Genomic DNA, 22,871 nt, shown 5'->3' on the forward strand with positions numbered 1-22,871 from the left:
AGGTCAAAGCTCTACAGTGCTGTGATCAGATTGCACCTTTTTGAGTGTTTTGTTCAGTGCTGGTGACTGAGCCACAAGGGAACCTTCAAAGCTTGAAAGGGTGTAAAAAAGAGTCAATAGGACTGAGTTTATAAAGAAACATTTTAAAAAAAATGAACTCTCCAGCTTGGAGGTAAATAAAAGGGAATCTCAGCTATATAAAATAAGTGTAATAGAAGGGTTAATCTGGAGCAATGTTTCAAATTCAGCCAAGACTCAGGAACATGGGTACAAATTGGTAAAAGGCATGTTTAGGAGTAATATTGAGATTGGCTTCTGGGTAGAATTAGATGCTCTGATGGGAGAGTTGAAGGTTTCTATGACAAGATGGGCAAAATAAACTCTTGCATTTGTTGCATTTTTTGGGGGAGACATTTCAGACTAAGTAGATAATCAACCACAAAAAGGCGTCGCTGCACGAGACCAGCTGAAAACTAAGTTCGAAAGTGCATAAAAACTATTGTCTTCAACGAAGATGAGGTTCCAAAAATGTGCAGTTTTTAACGTTACTGCCACCTAAATTTATTTGGAAATGTATTTGATATACATTGTTATACATTGAGTGCATGAGCCTTCTCATGAAAGCATTGGTCTCAATGGTATAGGAGCAATGGAACACTTAGTTATTACAAGACGGTGATTCTACAATCGTGCACTTGCCATGTGAAAATCCTGGGACATCACGTGTGCAGCCCACCACTTTCCAACTATTTAGATGGATGGATAGAAAATCACCTAAGATGTGCTTCCTGGGAATGCCACTCCATACTGGGAGTGCTAGACCACGTAATCATTCGGCCTACTATCTATACTACACTAGACTGCAGTGTATGTTTTTAAAAAAAAAATTAAGTTGTTTTGTAAATGATTACAATTGTAGTTTATGCAAGGTGTGACCTAACCCTGATCACTTGTGATGGTTTTATTTTTAAATGTTTTTTTTTAATCTTTCATGTAAATTGGAATAAGCAGACTAGCTCATGTCACAAAGGTAGTGAATACCTTGTGTGTTCAGGATAGTTTTCTGCAACAGAACCAACTAAATGGGCAGGCCATATTAGATTTAGTAATGAGTAAAGAGCTACATTTAGTTAAGTCTAACTGCATGAACATTTATCCAATAGCAATCATAACATGATCGAGTTCAACGTAATGTTTGAAAGAGGAAAATGCAAAACAGCTACTAAGATTCTAGATTTGGATAAGGCTGACTTCAAAAGAATGAGACTGAGTGTCCACAGTGAACTGAGTAAATCTGTTAATGGATAAGATGACAGAAAATCAGTGGGACGTGTTCAGAAAAGAATTTAAAGTGATGCAGAACCAGTTTATAATCCCAAGGGGCAAGAGTGTTACTACTTTTTAAAAAAAAAACAGCCATCAGCCGTGAATGACTAGAGCTAAGGGACAACATAAAACTAAAGGATAAAGCATATAAAAATGCAGAAACTAGCAGACTGGCAACTGGGAGAGATGCATAGAACAACAAAAGGTGACAAAACAGATAAGAGCTACAAAAAGGAGTATGAAAGTAAACTGGCAAGGGATATCAAAATCAACACAAAAACATAATTATATTAGGAAAAAGGCAGTGGTCAGGAGCAATATGGGCCCTTAAACTGCCCTTTGTCAATGAAAATAAGGAAATGGAGGACATATTGAATAATTACTTTGCATCAGTATTTACAGTAGAAGAAGAGGATAGCATGCCAGACATCCCAAGGATACTAATATTGAATTCAGGACCGGGCCTCCCCCAAAATTAAACGTAGCAAAATAACAGTAATGAAGAAAATAATGGCACTAAAGCGTGACAAATACCAGGGCCAGATGGTTTCCATCCCAGGGTTTTAACAGAAGTAGGTGAGAACACTTCAGATGCCCTAACTATAATCTTCCGAAGTTCTCTCGATTTGGGAATCGTTCCTTTAAATTGGAAAAGTACGCATGTCACTCCGTTATTTAAGAAAGGAGATAAACCAGGGAATTGTAGACCAGTTAGCCTAATATCTGTTGTCAGGAAATTACTAGAGTCTACAAGGATAGAGTGACTGAACACCTTGAAAATTTTCAGCTGATCAGGAAGAGCCTGCATAGATTTGCAAAAGGTAGGTCATGCCTGACTAACCTGATTGAATTTTTTGAGGAGGTGACAAAAGTAGTGGACAAGGGAATGTCTATAGGATGTTATTTATATGGACTTCCAGAAGGCATTTGATAAAGTCCCTTGCAAGAGACAGTTAACTAAGGTTGAAGCCCATGAAATTGAAGGCAAATTATTGACCTGGTTAGGAAATTGGCTGAGCGACAGGAGACAGAGAGCAGGGATAATGGACAGGTACTCTAATTGGCAGTATGTGACTAGTAGTGTCTTCCAGGGACCTGTGTTGGGGCCTCAACTATTCACTATTAATTATTTAGATGATTGGATAGAAAGCCACATATTCAAGTTTGCTGATGTCATTGTAAGCAGTGTAGATGGAAGCATAAAATTACAAAGGTCTTAATAGCTTAAGTGAATGGGCAAAACTGACAAATTGATTTCAGTGTGGGCAAATGTGAGATCATCCACTTTGGACCTAAAAAGAATTGAACAGTGTGCTTTCTAAATGGTGAAAAGTTAGAAATAGTGGAGGTCCAAAGAGACTTTGTGGTCCATGTACAAAGATCATTAAAATGTAATGGGACAAGTACAGAAAATAATCAAAGGCCAATGAAACTCTGGTCTTTATATCTAGAGAACTTAAGTACAAGGGGGTAGACGTTGTGCTGCAACTATACTACGCCCTGGTTAGACCACACCTGGAGCACGGAGCAGTTCTGGGCAGCACACCCTTGGAAAAATATATTGGCCTTGGAGGGAGTGTTGCATAGATTTAACAATGATACCTGGACTTCAAGGGTTAAATTATGAGGAGAGATTGCACAAACTAGAATTGTATTCCCTGGAATTTAGAAGATTAAGAGGTGATTTGATTGAAGTTTTCAAGCTATTTAGGTGAGATGGGGAGAAACTATGTCTGCTGGTTGGGGAGTCTATGACTAGGGGGCATTGTCTTTTTTTTAAAAAAAAAAAAGAGCCAGCCTTCCAAAAGTGAAATTAGGAAATCCTTCTACACACAAGGTGGTAGAAGTTTGTAACTTTCTTCCACAAACGGCAATTGATGTTGGGTCAATTGTTAATTTTAAATCTGGATTAATAGATTTTTGTTAACCAGAGGTATTGAGAGGTATGGGGCAAAGGCAGGTATATGGAGTTGGCTCACAAATCAGCCATGATTTCATTGAATGGTGGAACAGGCTTGAGGGGCTAACTGGCTTACTCCTGTTCCTATATTCCATTTGGTTTGCAGTTGATTTTTAATGGTAATGGCTGGAACATTTGCAACTGCTAAAAATAGAGCAACCTTGTATATTAGTCTTCACTGTTCCTTGTTGGTGAAGAAAGGCTTTGTGGAAAATGTTAATCATTTACAGCAAAATGCTAAATTGTACTTCTCGTACAGCAGTTATGCAGGAAGTACAATTTTGCTTTTCTGGAACATTTGACAGTGTTAAGTGTTTTAATTTTGGGAACTATTTTTATGAAGTGGTTGAACTGAGATTAATTCTTAACTCCAAAAAGTTGTTGAACATACGAAATGCTTTTTGGCTTGTACATCGTGTTGTTTGATAGAGGCAATCCACTTTAGGACGAGTGTATGGTAGCTGTCAGTATAATTCAAAGTAACAAAACATTAGGCTGCAGTTATTGGTTTCAGACCAGTATCTGCATGCGATGTGGAGTCAGCTGACCAGTTAACTCCCTGCTTTACATAGTCACGGGTTGCACGGAGATCAGCCGCAAAGGAAATCTGGACACAGCTGCTTGGACGCATGCACAAAATGTTGACCCATCCACCTCCACGGAGGTGTGTGGGGTTGCTGACCCATCCACCTCCATGGCACGAACCTGGTATTGCAGTACTTCCAGGAACGGTGCAGTGGCTCTCGGCCTTTTGGCTAAGAGCATTGGCGCAGAGTGATCCTTGATGTGTGCAAGGTGACCTTTGGCGTTTGTGATTTGACAAAGAATTGGAAAGATTGGCTACGAATAAAAAAAAATTACTTGACTTTAGCGCACTTTTTTTCTAAAAAGCAAATTGTTCTCGGGATGTGGGTGTCGCTAGCAAGGCCAGCATTTATTGTCCATGAGAAGGTGGTGGTGAGCCTACGGCCCCAAGTTTCCACATGATTTGCTCCTGATTTTTAGGAGCAACTGGTATAGAACGGAGTATCTTAGAAATCGGCATTCTCGTCATTTAGTTTGCTCCAGTTCTAGTCAGTTAGAACAGTTTCACTTTGGAACAGAATTTTTTTTCAAAAGGGGGCGTGTCCAGCCACTTACGCCTGATTTCAAAGTTTCGTGAGTGAAAACTTACTCCAAACTAACTTAGAATGGAGTAAGTGAAGATTTTTGTATGCTCGAAAAAACCTTGTCTACACTTTAGAAAATCAGGCGTAGGTTACAAATTAGGCATAAGGAACGAGGTTGGGGGAGGGGGGAGGGGGGGGGGAAGGGAAGTCATTAAATTCTACAATCAATCCTTAGTTATACTTATACAAATATTATACAAATAAATCCAACCTGAATAAAAATTTATAAGCAAAGAAAAGGTTAAATAAACTATGTTCCTACCTGTGTGAAATAGCATCAGCCTTCGAGCTGCTGTGCTTCAGGCAGGTCTTTCATGTTGGAGACAGGCAGGGATGTGGCGTCAGTGTCTTGACGGCAGCGGCAGCAAGCTTCGAGCTGAGCTGCAGTGCTTGAGGCAGGCCTTCATTCTCTTCGTGGCTGGCCGCGAAGAAGCAGCACCGGACAGACCCGAGGCCATTTGGCCATGCGATATCAGCGGCGTCAGTGGCTGGCCAGCAGCCAAAGAATCAGCAGCGGACCGACGTGAGGCCATTCGGCCATAGGTTATCAGCGGCGTCAGTGGCTGGCCGGCAGCCGAAGAATCAACACCTGACACACGCAGCTCTTTACGGTGCTTGAGGCCATTCGGCTACGCTTTAGGGGCGGCGTCAGTGGCTCGACAGCAGCAGCCTTCGAGCTGTGAGGGGGACTGAGGCCATTTGGACAGGGAGAGGCAGCCACATCGACAGTTTTATATTTAAATTTGCCGAATGGGTGCTGCATTGTCAACCCCAACGTATTATGCAATGGTTTGCCATCTTTGTTCTTGGTGGACATTGATCCATTGCAAAGTTGAATTGGCACTCTTATTTCTCCAAACACAGTCCTTAATTTGCATGCACCAATGCAGCACCGGTTCTGCAAGTTTAGCAGTGAAAAGTTGAACTCACTGATTTCAGCAGGTGATTTATTCAGCAGTGCTGCTAAAAGCACTCCCTCGCACACAGAAATATCAAAAAAAAATTAAATTACAAGCCTTTGCAGGGGTCCAAGAAACAAATCTTCACTTTTTCTGCAGTATTTTTAAAAATGGCCGAGTGCCAATGTTTGTGTGAGACTGCGCACACGCTCCAACGCGCACGCGCAGGGTTGCTGGCACCACGAAGACTAATTTAATTTAAATTGTACCCGCCCCCTGCTACTTAGAAAATCGGTGCGAGTGTTAGGCTCCACCCCCTGCTGCAAAGAGCGCGCCGTGCCAAGCAGACATCGAGCTCCAAGGAGCTCGAGAATATCGGACTTTTTTTTAGGCACAGTTTTTGGCGCGTCAAACAGGCGCCCAGCTCGGAGGTGCGCCGTTTTCGCCGCGGGACGAAACTTGGGGCCTACGTCTTGAACCGCTGCAGTCCGTGTGGTGAAGGTGCTCCCACAGTGCTCTTTGGTAGGGAGTTCAAGGATTTTGATCCAGCTGCCGTGAAGGAATGCCGATGTATGTCCATGTCGGGATGGTGAGAGATTTGCACGTTCCCATACACCTACTGTCACTCAAATGGTTTATGCATTTCCTTACAGGTGTCTATATCTTGGTTGGAGCTGGTGCATTGATGATGATTGTTGGGTTCCTAGGATGTTGTGGTGCAATTCAGGAATCTACATGCATGCTTGGATGTGTAAGTAGAAATTCATGATGTAAATGATCTAGTAATGTTGTCCTATGAGCAGAAGCATTCTTGTATACATGGTCAGTTTTACACACACGTGTACATGCGATTTAAATGATAGTCGTACCTTTTGTTTGACTTTTTAATTTTTGTCTGGGATTTGTAGAAATGGTCAGGGGGTGAGTCTCAACCAAGCTACTGACCAATCCATATAGGTTGAATTTTTGTTTGCCCAATACAAAATGTGCAGCTTTCCCCCATACAGACATCCCATTTATTTATGTACAGGGTGCTTGGGTACAGGTTGGCAGTAACCAGGCTTGGGGACTCCCAAGTATGTTTCAGGTCCTACTGGAGTTTAACTAACTAAACTCTACTGGCACATCACTAGTAAGCTTTTTACTGCTTGTCCATCCAAAACCGCACTACCCATTAAGGCATTGACCTGATGGGTTATCTGGAACCTAGTGGGAATGAATCTAGGTTTATCTTAATAGGTCTACTCTTCTGGGTTCCATTAGGGAGCCAGATTAGCTGGTCAATTATTTACAGTTCCCTGAGGTACCATGGACCTGCCTGGTTCAAGTATTGAATTACTTAGTCTGTCAGAGTTGACTTGGATACCAGTTTGCACCACCAAGTGTATCATCTTGGAGCTACTTCATCCCCAAAAAGACTCACTCACTGCAGCCAGGAAGGATACTCACTGGATGTCTGTTAGACAAATGGTGAACATGGATTCAAACACTTGCTCGGTGGATAGCAGACACTGAAAACGCCTTACAAGCAGTAAGGTGAGCAGCACATCTCCCCATAAAACGTATGAGTGCATTGCCACCATCCTCCTGACCACAGTGTGGACACATACGTAACACTATACCCTGTTGAATGGAGATGTAAGAGGTGCAGTCCTTCAGCACCAACTGCTTACCTCTCTGCAACCCTTTTGTAGTAGGTGTCAGGCCATGGTGATAAGGGCATATGTGCCCTTATCACCATGGCCTTCAGGTAAGGTCTTCCAGCACTTGTTGTCCCAGGTCTGTTTCCTATTTGAAGAATATCTGCCTTCAGCATGTTAGAAGGGCCTACATAGCACAGCTGGTGAATTGCCAGCCACCTTGATGTACCAAGCTTGGCCTTCACCAACTGCTTAATCCAAGCCTTCATGAGGGGCTTTGGCAAAGTGGCGTGTGCACCAAAGGGGCAACTTTCCACCTCACTGGATACTCTATATTAGATTGATGGAAGTTGGAGCCCACCTTCCTGAATCATTTCCCCTTGTTCCACAATCCACCTTGCAGCTTGTTCTTGCATGTGGGCAGGAGGAACTCTGAAACACAAAGAAGAACTATTTGAATATCTGTCACATGCATAACTTGCATTGAGAGAGACCACGATGGCTTTGCCCCCTTTTTTTATCGCAGTCCCAAACGTCTGCCCAGGCAGTCCAACCTGGTACTGAAGTGATGCCTCCACAGTTGAATAGATTGACACTACGTTTGTACAGCTCCAAGTGAAGACTTCCCACTTGGAGTTAATATCGCTTGCAAAACAGTATCCCAGCTGTGCTCTGTTCAGAGGTGGCAGGCTAAGGGGAGAAAATGGAGAGAAAATCCTATTCCGACACTCAGTTGGCTGCTTTCAACTTGGCAACTATCCATGTCCTACCTGGGGCACAATAAGTAATCTTTCTGACAAATGTTCAGTGTGATTTCAACAGTGAAAGGTAAATTTTTTCTGAAGGTTGAGAAGTAATTGAGAAGCAACTTCAAAGTGCATTTACTAAAGGGTTGAACTTGCCATGTTTTCCACTACTGTTACTTGAAAGCACATGAAGATTCAGGCCAGTAAAGCTGCTCATTTACTTGTATTCTTCATTCCTCCCATGCACCTCAGCCCCCACCCCCGCCTGTCTTATCTGATCCTGCATTGTGGTTTCTATCAACACGTCTAGGCCAATAAAAGTGGATTTGGTGTTTCTGCAGCAATCTTAAGTTACTGTAGGAAATTGTTTAAACATCGAGTGCATGGTAAACTTTCTGTAAGGAATACAAGTTCGCTCCAGGGCTTTTAACAAAATTAATGTACCCAATGAGAAATATCTGGGGTTGGGAGGAGGGGGGGCGGCTCGTAATGTGTTTTGATGACTGAGTATCCTGATACATTTTGCTATTGCTAGTTGCAGCTTTGCTATTGAGTCAACATAAATTTTTCTTAGACTTTGCTAAAATGAAATTACTCTTTATTTACTGGAGATTTCTGGCCACAATAACCTCTTCTTTTACATGATCCAAGCCAAGAATAATGGTTATTTGCACCACAAGTTTAGTGTTGGGGTCAATTGGTTTCAGTTTCACATCAACACTAAATTTCTGGGGTGTAAATTAGGTGACCAGACCTGAACTAATTGTGAAGTGAAGCAGAGTTACGGAGCTTCCTCCAGAGAGTCTTGCTCCATTACTGTCCGGTCAGGCCCTGACTCTGGATTAAGGTTCCTTTCATGCACTACAACTGCAGCATCGATACAAAGTGGTTTGCCTTTGAGCGCTAATTATAGTATGAATGCATTCTTGGAAATATGGAATTAAAGTATTTTTCCTTCTATAAACTGATTTTATTTTTATATAGTTCATATATAATAACCTAACACTCTTCTCTTTCAGTTCTTCTTGTTTCTCCTGATTATATTTGCAGTTGAAATAGCAGCTGGAATATGGGGCTTTTTGAATAAAGGCAAGGTATGGATCTATTTCTACTTTAAACCTGTCTGATAGCTTTCTTACTTTTTGTGCTGATCAAAGTAAGCGATGTTGGTGCTGTGGAATTGAACACTAACCTGTTTCAGCCACCCCATTGTCACCAGCCACTCCCAGGTTAGACATAGTGAAACTTCCTCTACTGTACCATGATAATGTGCCATGTACCTGTTGGAGCATGTGCCATTTTTCTATTCCCCACATCAATTATCCTATAGCCTCTGGGACTGCCGGGTTGGGGCAGTTGATCCATAACAATTAGGGACTGGACTGAGATTGTCCAAGCTCTCCCATGTTGGTCTCTCATGGCAGCAGAAAGAGAAGAAACTTTTGCACCATTAGTCTGAGTTGAATTTAGAGCCAAATGTAGGAGGCCAATGTATAACCCTTGGAGCCACCTTAAAACTATTTTGTTTTTTTCCAGCGTGTGTCTCTTCCCATGTCTCTCTCCGGACCCATAAAAAGAAAAGCGCACTGAATTGGCAAACTAGAAGGCTTGCTTTGGTTTGTGTTCGGAATCTAGGGAAATTTCAGTCTCTGTCACACGTTTTCTTTTAAATTTTAAGTTCTGTGATCTGAAAACAGTTGCTCTATTACAGTATAGGCCCTAAACAACAAAAGAAAACATCTGAAATAGATGGTTGGTACAATTAACTGAAACTGTCGGACAGCATTAAATGAGACATTTAATCCCAGTAAAATTGAATAAATTATGAGGCTACCAAACATAATATGTACCCCACACACACCTAATTTTAAAATTGTCAGCAATGAAACTAAAACCTGAGTATTACTGTTTTCAATGGTTGGAGGTAATGTACAGGTAGAATTTTTATTTTTTCAATATTTTAGAGTGCCAAAAAGGACCAGGAAGTGTAAAATTTGAGCTAGTTTTACATCGGGTTAGTGCAAGTTTTTTCTTTTAATATCATTTCCTCGGCACTTTACTTCCTCAGGATGTGCCAAAGAGGAGAGTTGTAAATTGAAGACCACAAGCGATTTCCCCCCCCCCCTCCTCTTTTCCCCCCCCCCCCCCCACCCCTTGTTTACTTTTATCATCGACAATGCTGTCTTGCCTGGCCTGTAGTTGATTCATAATGAGGTATAATCTGTTTTTTAATGAAACTTGGCTGTGATTTTAAAAAGCAAAATACTGCAGATGCTGAAAATCCGAGGGGGAAAAAAAAAACAGAAAATGCTGGGAACATTCAGCAGATCAGACAGTATCTGTCAAACACAAATTGCTATTTTGGGTATTGATCTCTTCCTCAGATTTCTGCTTTTCCTTTTTTTGGCTGTGATTAAATTGTCTTAAGGTTGTAATGCAACCATTGTTTTTTTTGATTGCAGTATTTATAACAGGTAGTTTGTCACACCTTTTGACATCAGTCTCTCAATAATTGTACCTTGAATAAATCACCTTGTTCTAATTGTATCTTGCAGGTCACTGAAGAAGTGAAGGAGTTCTACAGTTCTTTGTACAAAGAGTACGTCACTTCAAGGGACAAGAGCAAGGGAGCAGCTCTAACTGCAATGCAGAAAGGAGTAAGTTATTAATCTCCCAATAAATCAGTTTTTTGTTTATAAACTGATCTCCACTTTTATCGTTAAAACTATTTATCATAAAATCTATTTTTAAATATATTTAGTGTCATAACTTTCAGCAACTTGAGGTGCATTTGCATTACAAGTTCAGTATCTGTGTAAAGTAGGTTTGCCTTTGCATTGACTGTAAACTTGTGTAGTATACATCAGTGTTGAGGTCTGGGGTGTAGTGCAGTGAAACTCTCCAAGTTGAACCCGGCATTCAAGCTGTAGTTTCAGTATGAAGACAAATAGTTTGCATCTACTCTAAAGCAGTGTAAGTGCTCCCCAAATTTTTATCTAGATTATGACTGAGCAACCAGTCACTCCAAAATCATGACTCGTCTATTTGTCAGTATGATAATCAGACCACCTCTGTAACCGAAGTAGAGTACTTGAGCCCACAATTCCCATTTTCACCAATTTAAAAAGGGCCTGTCAGTGCCTCTGAAAATCCGTTTACAATTCATTCATCTCTGTCTTCACCAAACCCCCCACCCACAAAAAACACACAATTTCACTTTATTGTGTATTGGAAATGTTGCATTTCTGATTACTTTTAAAAGCTACTGAATTTGCAGTGTCCTTTTTGACCATTATATGAGTAACATTCACATTTTTGAATGGCAATGCAGAGCTCGTGTTTTTGAAAATATATACATGGTATGGTGCAAATCGAAGTTTTGTTTTAGAACTGGCTTTAATGTTTTGAAAATCTGGGCCATTGCTGAAGGGCAACATTGGAGCTGCTGAGAGGAAAATTTTGGACATATGTAATGACGTTATCAGTTGGATGGGAAGAGGATAAAGCTCTGAAAACAGATGAGTGTGAGCTTTAACAGAACTGGAGTAAATTTGCAGTCTTAGCCCCAGGATGCAACTTGGTGATTCTAACGGTATGTCATTCATTAGCTCTCCTGGGCTGGCAGTAGTTGAAACACTGACCACACTTGATTGGCTCTGCTGGGCAAGCCACATTGTCCGCGTGCCAGACACGAGAGTCCCAAAGCAAGCGCTCTACTCGGAACTCCTTCACTGCAAACGAGCCAAAGGTGGGCAGAGGAAGCGTTGCAAGAACACGCTCAAAGCCTCCCACCGACACCTGGGAGTCCCTGGCCAAAGACCGCCCTAAATGAAGGAAGTGCATCCAGAAGGGCGCTGAGTACCTTGAGTCTCATCACCGAGAGCATGCAGAAATTGAGCACAGGCAGCGGAAAGAGTGTGCAGCAAACCTGTCCCACCCACCCTTTCCCTCAACGACGGGGACTGTGGCTCTCATATTGGATTGTTCAGAAACCTAAGAACTCATTTTTAGAGTGGAAGCGAGTCTTCCTCGATTCCGAAGGACTGCCTATGATGATGATGAGATGCAGGTGCATCTGGACCAACAACTGGGTTAATTAAAGAGTGTGCAGGGATGCCACCACATGTAGCAGACACTAACTTGCATCACTTGGCATAGGCTTTTTTTTTATATAAGAACATAAGAAATAGGAGCAGGAATAGGCCACATGTCTCCTCGAGGTTGCTCTTCCATTAATAAGATCATGGCTGATCTGATCATGGACTCGGCTCCACTTCCTTGCCTGCCATCCATAACTCTTTATTCACTTATCGCTCAAAAATCTGTATCGCCGCCTTAAATATATTCAATGACCCAGCCTCCACAGCTCTGAGGCAGAGAATTTCACAGATTTACAACCCTCCGAGAAGAAATTCCTCGTCATTTTAGTTTTAAATGGGTGGCGCCTTATTCTGAGACAATGGGCCCAAATTTGGCTGAGCCCGTTTTTCGGCACATTTACCGGAGTTGCACTGCTTATTTACGTGCCAAGATTGGCCGGAAAAAAATGCTGCAACTTTTACCGCTGCCTGGCCTCTTCACTGCAGCCACACAGCGTGGCCAGTGGAGGGGGGGGGGGGGCAGAGCCAGCGTTCTGCGCTGAAAACTGCACCAGCACGTCTGCACATGCGCAGTGGATAAGGGTGATGTCTGCACATGTGCAGTAGAGTTGGCAGTGGGCCCCGATGCTTGCCAGGTAGGCTGCTCCCTCCCCCACCTTCTTTCCACCCCCCCCCCCCCCCTCCCCCCCGCAGCCTCTCCATTGATTTTCGGCCTTCTCTCTGTGGGCCCCGATGCTTGCCAGGTCGCCTCCCCCCCAGCCTCTCCGTTAAATTTCAGCCGGTCAGTTCCATTGCTCCCACTCCTAGCCCAGGCCAAGTGACCTCCCGCACCGGCCCGCTGCCTTTCCGGGCTGAATGCAGAAAGCTGCATTGCATTTTAAAGATGAAGGTAGGAATTTAATTTTTTATTCTTTTAACTGTGCAAAGGAAGGATGGCTGTTTCAGGTCCACGTCCTCTCCGCTTTCCACCCTTATCCCAGGCCGAATGGTCTCCAATGTACCTATCTGCATTGATTTCTTTACTCAATGCAAGGGTTTTCTGAAATGGCCACATACGCCGGCCTAAGTAGAAGTAGAGTAACTATTAGTTGGCCAAAGTGGCCTAAATGGGCAGAACTGGTGTAGGTGGCTTGAAACGCCCCCTTTTGAGAAAAAAAACTAACCTAAAAAAAAACGTAACTGAGTTACACTGGTGCAAATTGATTGGGGAAACTGGGGATTTTTAAGTTATGCCAGAAAAAGTGGATTACTCCAAAAAAAAAACAGAGCAACTCCTGGCCAAAATTAAGCCCTAGGTCCCCTAGTTTTAATTTTCCCTTTGAGTGGAAATATCCTCTCTGCATCCACCTTGTCAAGCCCCCTCATTATCTTATATTTCGACAAGATCACCTCTCATTCTTCTGAATTCCATTGAATATAGGCTCAACCTATTTTCATAAGTCAACCCCCTCATCTCCGGAATCAAGCTAGTAAATCTTCTCTGAACAGCCTCCAATGCAAATATATCTTTCCTTGAATACGAGGGACCAAACCTGTATGCAGTACTCCAGGTGTAGCCTCACCAATCCCCTGTTAAGTTGTAGCAGGACTTCTCTGCTTTTATACTCTCTCCCCCTTTGCAATAAAGGCCAACATTCCATTTACTTTCCTGATTACTTGCTGTACTTGCATACTCACTTTTGTGTTCCATGCACAAGGACCTCCAGGTCCCTCTGTACTGCAGCACTTCACAATTTTTCTCCATTTCAATTATAATTTGCTTTTCTATTTTTTCTGCCTAAGTGGATAACCCCACATTTTCCTACATTATACTCTATCTGCCAATTTTTTCCCTACTCACTTAGTCTATCTATATCCCTTTGCAGATTTTGTGTCCTCCTCACAATTTGCTTTCCCACCAATCTTTGTATCATCAGCAAACTTGGCTACGTTACCAACACTCCCTTCATCCGAGTCATTAATATAGATTGTAAATAGTTGAGGCCCCAGCACCAATCCCTGCGGCACCCCACTAGTTACTGTTTGCCAAGTGGAAAATTACCCATTTATCCTGACTCTCTTTTCTGTTAGTTAGCCAATCTTTATCCATGCTAATATATTACCCCCAACCCTGTGAACTTTTATCTTGTGCAGTAATCTTTAATGTGGCACCTGATCAAATGCCTTCTGAAAATCCAAATACACCACATCCACTGGTTTCCCTCTTATCCACCCAGCTCGTTACATCCTCAAAGAACTCCAGCAAATTTATCAAACATGATTTCCCTTTCATAAAACCATGCTGACTCTGCTTGATTGAATTATGCTTTTTCAAATGTCCTGCTACTGATTCCTTGATAACAGGCTCCAGTATTTTCCCAATGGCAGATGTTAGGCTAACTGGTCTATAGTTTCCTGCTTTCTGTCTGCCTCCCTTTTTTAAATAAGGGTGTTACATTTGTGGTTCTCCAATCTACTGGGACTGCCCCAGAACCCAGGAAATTTTGGTAGATTACAACCAATGCATCCACTATCTCTGCAGCCACTTCTTGTAAGACCCTAGGATGTAAGCCATCAGGTCCCTGGGACTTGTCTGCCTTTAGTCCTATTATTTTACCGAGTACTATTTATTTAGTGATCATGATTTTATTAAGTTCCTCCCTCCCTATAGCCCTTTGATTATCCACTATTGGAATGTTTTTAGTGTCTTCTACCGTGAAGACCGATACAAAATATTTGTTCAATGTCTCTGCCATTTCCTTCTCCATTATTCATTTCACAGTCTCATCCTCTAGGGGACCAACATTTACTTTAGCCCTCTTTTCCTTTTTTACGTACCTGTAGAAACTCTTACTATCTGTTTTTATATTCCATGCTAGCTTACTTTCATAATCTATCTTCTCCCTTTATCATTTTTTTAGTCGTTCTTTGCAGGCTTTTAAAAGTTTCCCAATTCTCTGGCCTCCCACTAGTCTCGGCCACATTGTATAGCCTTGTTTTCAATTTGATACCAAACCGTATTTCCTTCGTTAGCCACGGATGGTTATCCCTTCTCTTAGTCTTTCCTTCTCATTGGGATATATTTTTGTTGCGAGTTATGAAATACTCCTTAAATGTCTGCCACTGCTCATCAACCGTCCCATACATTAATCTATTTTCCTAGTCCACTTTAGCCAATTCTGCCTTCATACCTTTGCAGTCTCCTTTAAGTTTAGTACCCTGGTTTGAGATCGAACTTTCTCACCCTCCAACTGAATTTGAAACCACTCATTCCTAGAGGATTCTTTACTCGGAGATCATTTATTAATCCTGTCTCATTACACAGTACCAGATCTAAGAGAGCCTGCTCCCTGGTTGGTTCTGCAAAGTACTGTTCAAGGAAACTATCCTGATACACTCTGAACTCTTTCTCAAGGCTACCCTGGCCAATTTGCTTTGCCAGTCAATATGAAGGTTAAAATCACTCATGATTATTGCCATTCCTTTTTTTACAAGCCTCCATTATTTCTTGGATTTATGCTCTGTCCAACAGTGTAGCTACTGTTGGGGGACGTTCAATGTCTCTGCCATTTCCCTGTTCTCCATTATTAATTCCCCAGTCTCACCCTCTAGGGGACCAACATTTACTTTAGCCACTCTTTTCTTATTTATGTACCTGTAGAAACTCTTTCTTAGAACATTGTTCGCATGCCAGACACGAGACTCCCAAAGCAAAAGCGCTGTACTCTGAATTCCTTCATGGCAAACGAGCCAAAGATGGGCAGAGGAAACGTTACAAGGACATCCTCAAAGCCTCCCTGATAAAGTGCAACATCTCCACTGACAACTGGGAGTCCATGGCCAAAGACCGCCCGCCCTAAGTGGAGGATGTGCATCCGGGAGGGCGCTGAGCACCTCGAGTCTCATTGCCGAGAGCATGCAGAAATCAAGTGCGGGCAGCAGAAAGAGCATGCAACAAACCAGTCCCACCCACCTGTTCCCTCAACGACTATCTATCCCACCTGTGACAGGAACTGTGGTTCTTGTATTGGGCTGTTCAGCCACCTAATAAGGACTAATTTTTAGAATGGAAGCAAGTCTTCCTCGATTCCGAGGGACTGCCTATGATGATGATGATGTTAGGGGGCCTATAGACTACGCCCACCAGTGACTTTTTCCCCCTATTATTCCTTATCTCCACCTAGCTGATTCAACCTCTTGATCCTCTGAGCCAATATCATTTCTCACTAATGCACTGATCCCATCCTTTATTAACAATGCTACCCCACCTCCTTTTCCTTTCTGTCTGTCCTTCCGAATTGTCAAATACCCCTGAATATGTAGTTCCCAGTCCAGGTCACCTTGCAACCACGTCTCTGTAATGGCTATTTGTATCTATTTGTACTGTCAACTCATCTATTTTATTACAAATGCTGCGTGCAGTCAAATAAATAGCTTTTTAAATTTGTTTTTTTACCATTTTTTCCTGCTTTGACCCCACTTTCTGATTCATCATTATGTTTATACATTCTGTCCCTTCCTGGCACGCTCTAGTTTTCATTTCTCCACTGCTCTATTATTTCCTTCTCCTTATTCTTTGACTTTTAAAATGTTCACACCTGAATCATCCTCCCTCCCCCGCCCCCCCCACTAATTAGTTTAAAGTCCTCTCTACAGCCCTAGTTATTTGATTCGCCAGGACCCTGGTCCCAGCACAGTCTAAGTGGAGCCGGTCCAAACGGAACAGCTCCCTCTTACCCCAGTACTGGTGCCAGTGTCCCATGAACCAAAACCCATTTCTCCCACACCAGTCTGAGTCACGTGTTTAACTCTCTGATCATATTTACCCTATGCAAATTTGCTCGTGGCTCAGGTAGTAATCCATAGATTATTATCTTTGGTTCTGCTTTTTAATTTGGCCCCTAGCTGCTCATACTCAGTAGAACATCTTTCTTTGTCCTATCTATGTCATTGGACCATGACAAATGGATCACCCCCCCACTCCCATTCTAAGTTCCTCTCCAGCCCTAAGGAGATGTCCTTAACCCTGGCACTGGGTAGGCAACACAGCCTTCGGGGCTCACGCTCTCGGCTGTCGAGAACCTTATCTATCCCCCTAATGATACTGTCCCCTACCACTACAACATTCACTTGAATGGCCCTCTGTACCATGGAACTATATAGTCAGTTTGCTCATCCTCCCTGCAGTCCCTGCTCTCGTTTACACAGGAAGTAAGAACCTGAAACCTGTTGGACAAGAACAAGGGCTGAGGCTCCTCCATCACTACCTCCTGAGTCCCCCATACCTGCCTCGCTTGTCGTCACATCCTCCTATCCCTGACCATGGACCAAATTTGAATTAATCAATCTAAGGGGTGTGACTGCCTCCTGGACCACGGCGTCCAGGTAACTGCCCCCCTCCCTGATGCGTCAGTGTCTGCAGCTCAGACTCCAGCTCATCAACACGGAGCCGAAGTTTCTCGAGCTGCAGACACTTGCTGCAGATGTGGTCGCTGTGGACCTCAATGGTATCCACCAGCTCCCACATGCAACAGCAGAAACACATCGCCTGTCCTGCCATCTATAATGTATTTAGTTCATTAAGTTTTCAAGTTTTGTTTTTAATCCCAGCTCTTAATTCAAACCAATGCCCCAGAAAAAAAGAGAAACTCTCCAATCAACCAATCACTTCCCTTCTTTCCTGTGATGTCACACTTTGATTTTGGTTCTTTCTATTTTTTGTCTTCAGGTCAGTTGCTGTTTGGGCTGCTTCATGGAGTGATGTTTGACTAATGTTTGATCATTGGCACTTCACCGAGCTAGCTCACAACCCTGCAAAATAAAGTACACAGTTGTGTACATTACATATGTCTGCCTATGCTTGTGTCAGATAAGTAGAACTGGATTACAGCAAAAAATTATTTGGGGCTCAATTACAGTAGTGAGGTTTGAGTAATTAGTCGTCTAAACTCAATGAGAGGAGATTATGGCACTAATTGACTAATAATAAATGTGGAAATGCTTGTGGTTTGATGGTGTCACTTCTCTTGTATATCCTGTCCTGCAATATGCCTTGGTTTTCTTGAATGCTAAACTAAAATGGTATTTAGCTGCTTTCCAAAAATGAACATTTATGTGCAATTGAAAATTCTCAATGATATGTTGACTCTTTGTGCTAGTTATGCAGCACTGGAGTTTTCTATAATTTTACAAGAATGTTTGAGAAATGTATCTTCTTTTAGCTGGACTGCTGTGGAATAGGCGGCAAACTGGAAGTACTTATTCGAGACACCTGCCCATCTACAAATCTGATTGGAGAATTTAGTAGAACGGTATTACGATTTCCTTTCTCATTTTGGTTTGTGATAGGTTTAAACTTGTACTAAAAAAAAAGCTACTGTTGATATATAACTTATTTTCTGACAGGGAACTTGCTCTCTACTAAAAACAATAATTAGTAATGTGCCTATTTTATGTGTGGCTCTCGAGCCTACTTAAAGCTGCCGACTCAACCAAAATTATTGAACTGCAAATTAGGTACTGTTGGGTCAAGGTGTAGATGGCTAAAAATAAACTTGCTTTCCTGAAGCAGGAAATATTTCAGGGGGCAATTTTAACTTCACTTACCTTATTTTAACGCACCCTAGAATGGGTGCAACGCTGGTTTTACACCCTGCTCAATTTTACTTTCTGTTGAAGTCAATGAGTAATATTGGGTAGAGTGTAAAACTGACGTGGTTTTTCCACCCAACGAGTTGGGTTCAAATAACCCCCTCCTCCATTCCCCCCGCCCCCCCCCCCCCCCCATCACCTCCCTCAGTTCCACCAAATAACTGCAAATATAATTAGATAAACCAAACAGCCACACTTGATTGTCATGTGCTGGTAAAGCATGGAGATGCAGTAGAATTGGCTGCAAAGACTAATGAGGAAGACCTGTTAAGACATCTGATCCTAAACAACAGTCTCTGCTAATATTGGCTGATTTTAGCTTAGTCAAATAAAGTTAAGAATTACTGAGCAGTCTGGGCTTTTCTCATCTAAAATAATCTGACTTGACTGTGAACAAGGAGGAGGTGCTGGAGTAATAATGTCCAAGAAGTGGATGAGGATTTTTAATGCTCTGACTCAAACTCCAGTGTCGCTTGCAATTTAACTTGTTTGAGCATTAGTGTTAGGAACAGTGCTATCAATGATTTAAAACTAGTTCCACCTTTAGTCTTGTAGGGAGAAAGACAGTTAAATACTTCATCTGGTATGATAACACTTCAAATCCCAAAGACTCGTTGGGGTGGACGGAGACAGAATGGGATGCAGTACTACCACATCCTGATGGAATATTCTGCAGCTTAATTTTAAGGAATTCACATTGCAAAAGTGCAGGTGACATCAAAACTGCAGTTGTACCATTGTTGTATGCACTTGGCAATGTGAAACATCTGACCTACCCTTGTTTTGGCAGCAGAGATCTACGCTTACCTGGATCTCCAGATCTGCTGCAAGCACATCAACCTTTCAAATGCACTGAGCCATATTACTGTGCTTGCATCATAACAAATTGTTGTAGCATGAACATGTATGATGCACTGACCCAACTCAGCAACTGCTCCTAGTTTCTTGCACGTAGCTTAGGGCAATATGTTGAATAATATTTCCCAGAGCCATTTGTAATCCCAAAATACATTAAATGGTTTAAGCCTCGAGTTCTGAGGTGCAGCTCCGAGTTGGAGGGCTCAGACAAGATGCCCAGTGCAAATCAGATGAGTTTTGAGGAAAATTAGACACGCTTAAGTTCTACAGTCTACAAAGAATGTTTAACGAGCTCCTCATTTGTGGTGTGTGTATATATGTTAAATCATGTCATTATGATCTAGAATATTGAAGGTTAGTCACAGCAGGAATACATGTGAATATTACATTAATGGCAAGTACACATTAAATCTTTTGATTTTTTTTTGGGGGGGGGGAATAACCTACTGCTAAAAACATGGTGGAGTCCTGTTGACTTTTCCTGAAACATGTTCCACTATTTCCTGTCCTAATGTTCATATTACAAAATTCTGCCGATATAAATTATTTCCACGTTAATTTCGAGAGGTTGGATTTTATTTGAACATTCCTTGAGTTAAAAATGCTTCCTCTGCTTTATCTCTGAGCAGATTTGGCTTGTGGGCAAATTATGTCCTTCTCCTTGCTGCGATATTTTCTGGTCGCATAGCGCTAAATTTTGTTTTTGGAGGTACGAGTAAATTATGTATATTGACATAGCAAGATTGAATGGGAAATGTTGGCACAACAATATACAATGGGAAATATTAAAGAAGAAACTTGCATTTATATCGCATGTTTTGTAGCCTCCGAATGTTCCAGAGTGCTTCACAGCCAATGAAGAACAGATGCAACGTCCCGAATACGGAACTCCGAAAATCGAAATTGTCCAAAAAAACAGACATTTTGCGCATAACTGATGGAATTGTCCTGAAACTGGACATTTTTGAGCCAAAACCCAGCACGGATTCAGTCGGGGATTCCGGATTTCAGACAAGAAAATCAAGTCTGAAATCCGGAGCCCTTGACTGAATCCTTGCCGGATTTTAGAGTTTTGCCAGATTTCAGACCTCGCTGCTCAAAATCCGGCATGGATTCAGTCGAGGATTCCGGATTTCAGACTAATGATTTGCCTGAAATCCAGAAAAAACCCAAAACCGGAACGGATTTGGTCCTGAGGATTCTGGATTTTGGACATTGTACCTGTACTTTGAAGTGCGTCATTATTGTAATGTTGATGACACAAAAGTGCGACCAAAAATTATAACGGGAAATAAGGTTTGTGGAGAGAAGGTGTATGCCCTACACAAGATTTTTTTTAAATAATCTATGTCGATATAATTAACGTGCATACAGTTAAACAATGCGCTCGGGATAGCCATGTGAAACATAATTGTTTCCAAAGTGCTAAATATACAACATCCTCAAGTTTAAATTAAATAAACTCTTGTAATTTTTGATTGTGTGCAGTCATGCTTGACCGCTATTGATGACGTATTCAACCAGAAGCTTTACATCATTGGGGCAGTTGGCATCGGCATTGGGATTGTAATGGTAAGTAATGCAGGCTCCACACCAGCTTTTGGAACAGATAGCTCTATTGTGAAGTTTCACTTTTTAAGTTGTGTAACAAAAATAGTAACACTTTGTTTCCTTTCTCCAGATTTTTGGCATGATTTTCAGCATGGTGCTGTGCTGTGCCATCCGCAACAGCAAAGAGATGATTTAAAGACTGGTCAAAACAATCGTGCCATTCAGTAATGGAATGCATTGCATTTTTGCCGAATATTTGCTTCTTTTTGTTAACAGCTTAACTTTAGTAAACATTAAATTTTTTCACAATTTTTGTATTCAGTTGAAAATCTCTGGATAACTTAACTTTTTAAAAATACTTCATCTGTTTAATATATTCACATTTTGTTTAACGTTTCATTGTTTAACCAGTTGAGAAATTCAAATAGTAAACTTTAAAATTATTGATAACTTCAGATTTCAAAGATATATATTTGTTGTATCTGGTTAAATTGGAAGTGTTTGAAGTCCGAGAAGGAATCCAGACTTTAGATTCAGAAATTTAAGATGCTGAACTAGTTAAGCTAGATAAGTATCACAAATGTTAAATGTTTTGTCAAAATGTGATGGCTCAAAAGAGCAAATGCTTATGTTGAATCTTGGCCTTACCAGAGTTTAATAAATTCTTTAAATAGCTTGATTGTAAAGAATGAGAAATAAAACATGTAGATATCAGATTTGCCATTTTTCTTTGAGAAAATAAAGTTTAAATTTGAACCTTCAGAAAGTTGATCTTTTTGAATGTATAGAAAAGAAACTAGTATTGGGGGAAGACCGTGGCCCAGATCGAAGTCTTCCCGTGAGCATATTACTGAAAAAAGGGGAAAAAAATTGCATGCACACCTGAAGGTGCTGCGCCAGCTTGAACTTCCGATCCTGAGGCCTTCGCTCCCTACACATCGGAGTGCGTGCACGCTGGAGCTGGAGTCACATGGCTCTGGGCAGCCAATCGAGGTACAGTATTGGAGTTCCCATTATGATGAATGAGAAACCCCCCAAACACACACAACACTAATTTAAAAAATAGAAAAATACACTAAATATTTAAGATTCATTTAAATGAAAGTTGTCATTAAAAAGTTTTTTAATTATGCCTTAAAAACCCTCCCACTTCGTTAAACATAGAAACATAGAAACATAGAAAATAGGTGCAGGAGTAGGCCATTCGGCCCTTCTAGCCTGCACCGCCATTCAATGAGTTCATGGCTGAACATTCAACTTCAGTACCCCATTCCTGCTTTCTCGCCATACCCCTTGATCCCCCTAGCAGTAAGGACCTCATCTAACTCCTTTTTGAATATATTTAGTGAATTGGCCTCAACAACTTTCTGTGGTAGAGAATTCCACAGGTTCACCACTCTCTGGGTGAAGAAGTTCCTCCGCATCTCGGTCCTAAATGGCTTACCCCTTATCCTTAGACTGTGACCCCTGGTTCTGGACTTCCCCAACATTGGGAACATTCTTCCTGCATCTAACCTGTCTAACCCCGTCAGAATTTTATATGTTTCTATGAGGTCCCCTCTCATTCTTCTGAACTCCAGTGAATACAAGCCCAGTTGATCCAGTCTTTCTTGATAGGTCAGTCCCGCCATCCCGGGAATCAGTCTGGTGAACCTTCGCTGCACTCCCTCAATAGCAAGAATGTCCTTCCTCAGGTTAGGAGACCAAAACTGTACACAATACTCCAGGTGTGGCCTCACCAATGCCCTGTACAACTGTAGCAACACCTCCCTGCCCCTGTACTCAAATCCCCTTGCTATGAAGGCCAACATGCCATTTGCTTTCTTAACCGCCTGCTGCACCTGCATGCCAACCTTCAATGACTGATGTACCATGACACCCAGGTCTCTTTGCACCTCCCCTTTTCCTAATCTGTCACCATTCAGATAATAGTCTGTCTCTCTGTTTTTACCACCAAAGTGGATAACCTCACATTTATCCACATTATACTTC

General features: G+C 41.8%; 1 protein-coding gene across 1 annotated transcript in view; it reads left to right on the plus strand.

Moving 5' to 3' along the window:
• The window catches only part of LOC139278590 (CD9 antigen-like), a 42,443-nt gene extending 20,798 nt beyond the window's left edge, over positions 1-21,645 (plus strand). Inside the window, exons 3-8 of the mRNA XM_070897529.1 lie at positions 6,008-6,105; positions 8,760-8,834; positions 10,296-10,397; positions 18,041-18,130; positions 20,817-20,900; positions 21,010-21,645. Coding sequence (XP_070753630.1) covers positions 6,008-6,105; positions 8,760-8,834; positions 10,296-10,397; positions 18,041-18,130; positions 20,817-20,900; positions 21,010-21,075 — 515 coding nt within the window. The 3' untranslated portion in view covers positions 21,076-21,645. The remainder of the gene's footprint in view (positions 1-6,007; positions 6,106-8,759; positions 8,835-10,295; positions 10,398-18,040; positions 18,131-20,816; positions 20,901-21,009) is intronic.
• The last annotated feature ends 1,226 nt before the right edge of the window (positions 21,646-22,871 follow it).

This window comes from Pristiophorus japonicus, chromosome 13, assembly GCF_044704955.1.
Source record: "Pristiophorus japonicus isolate sPriJap1 chromosome 13, sPriJap1.hap1, whole genome shotgun sequence".
NCBI classification, from domain to species: domain Eukaryota; kingdom Metazoa; phylum Chordata; class Chondrichthyes; family Pristiophoridae; genus Pristiophorus; species Pristiophorus japonicus.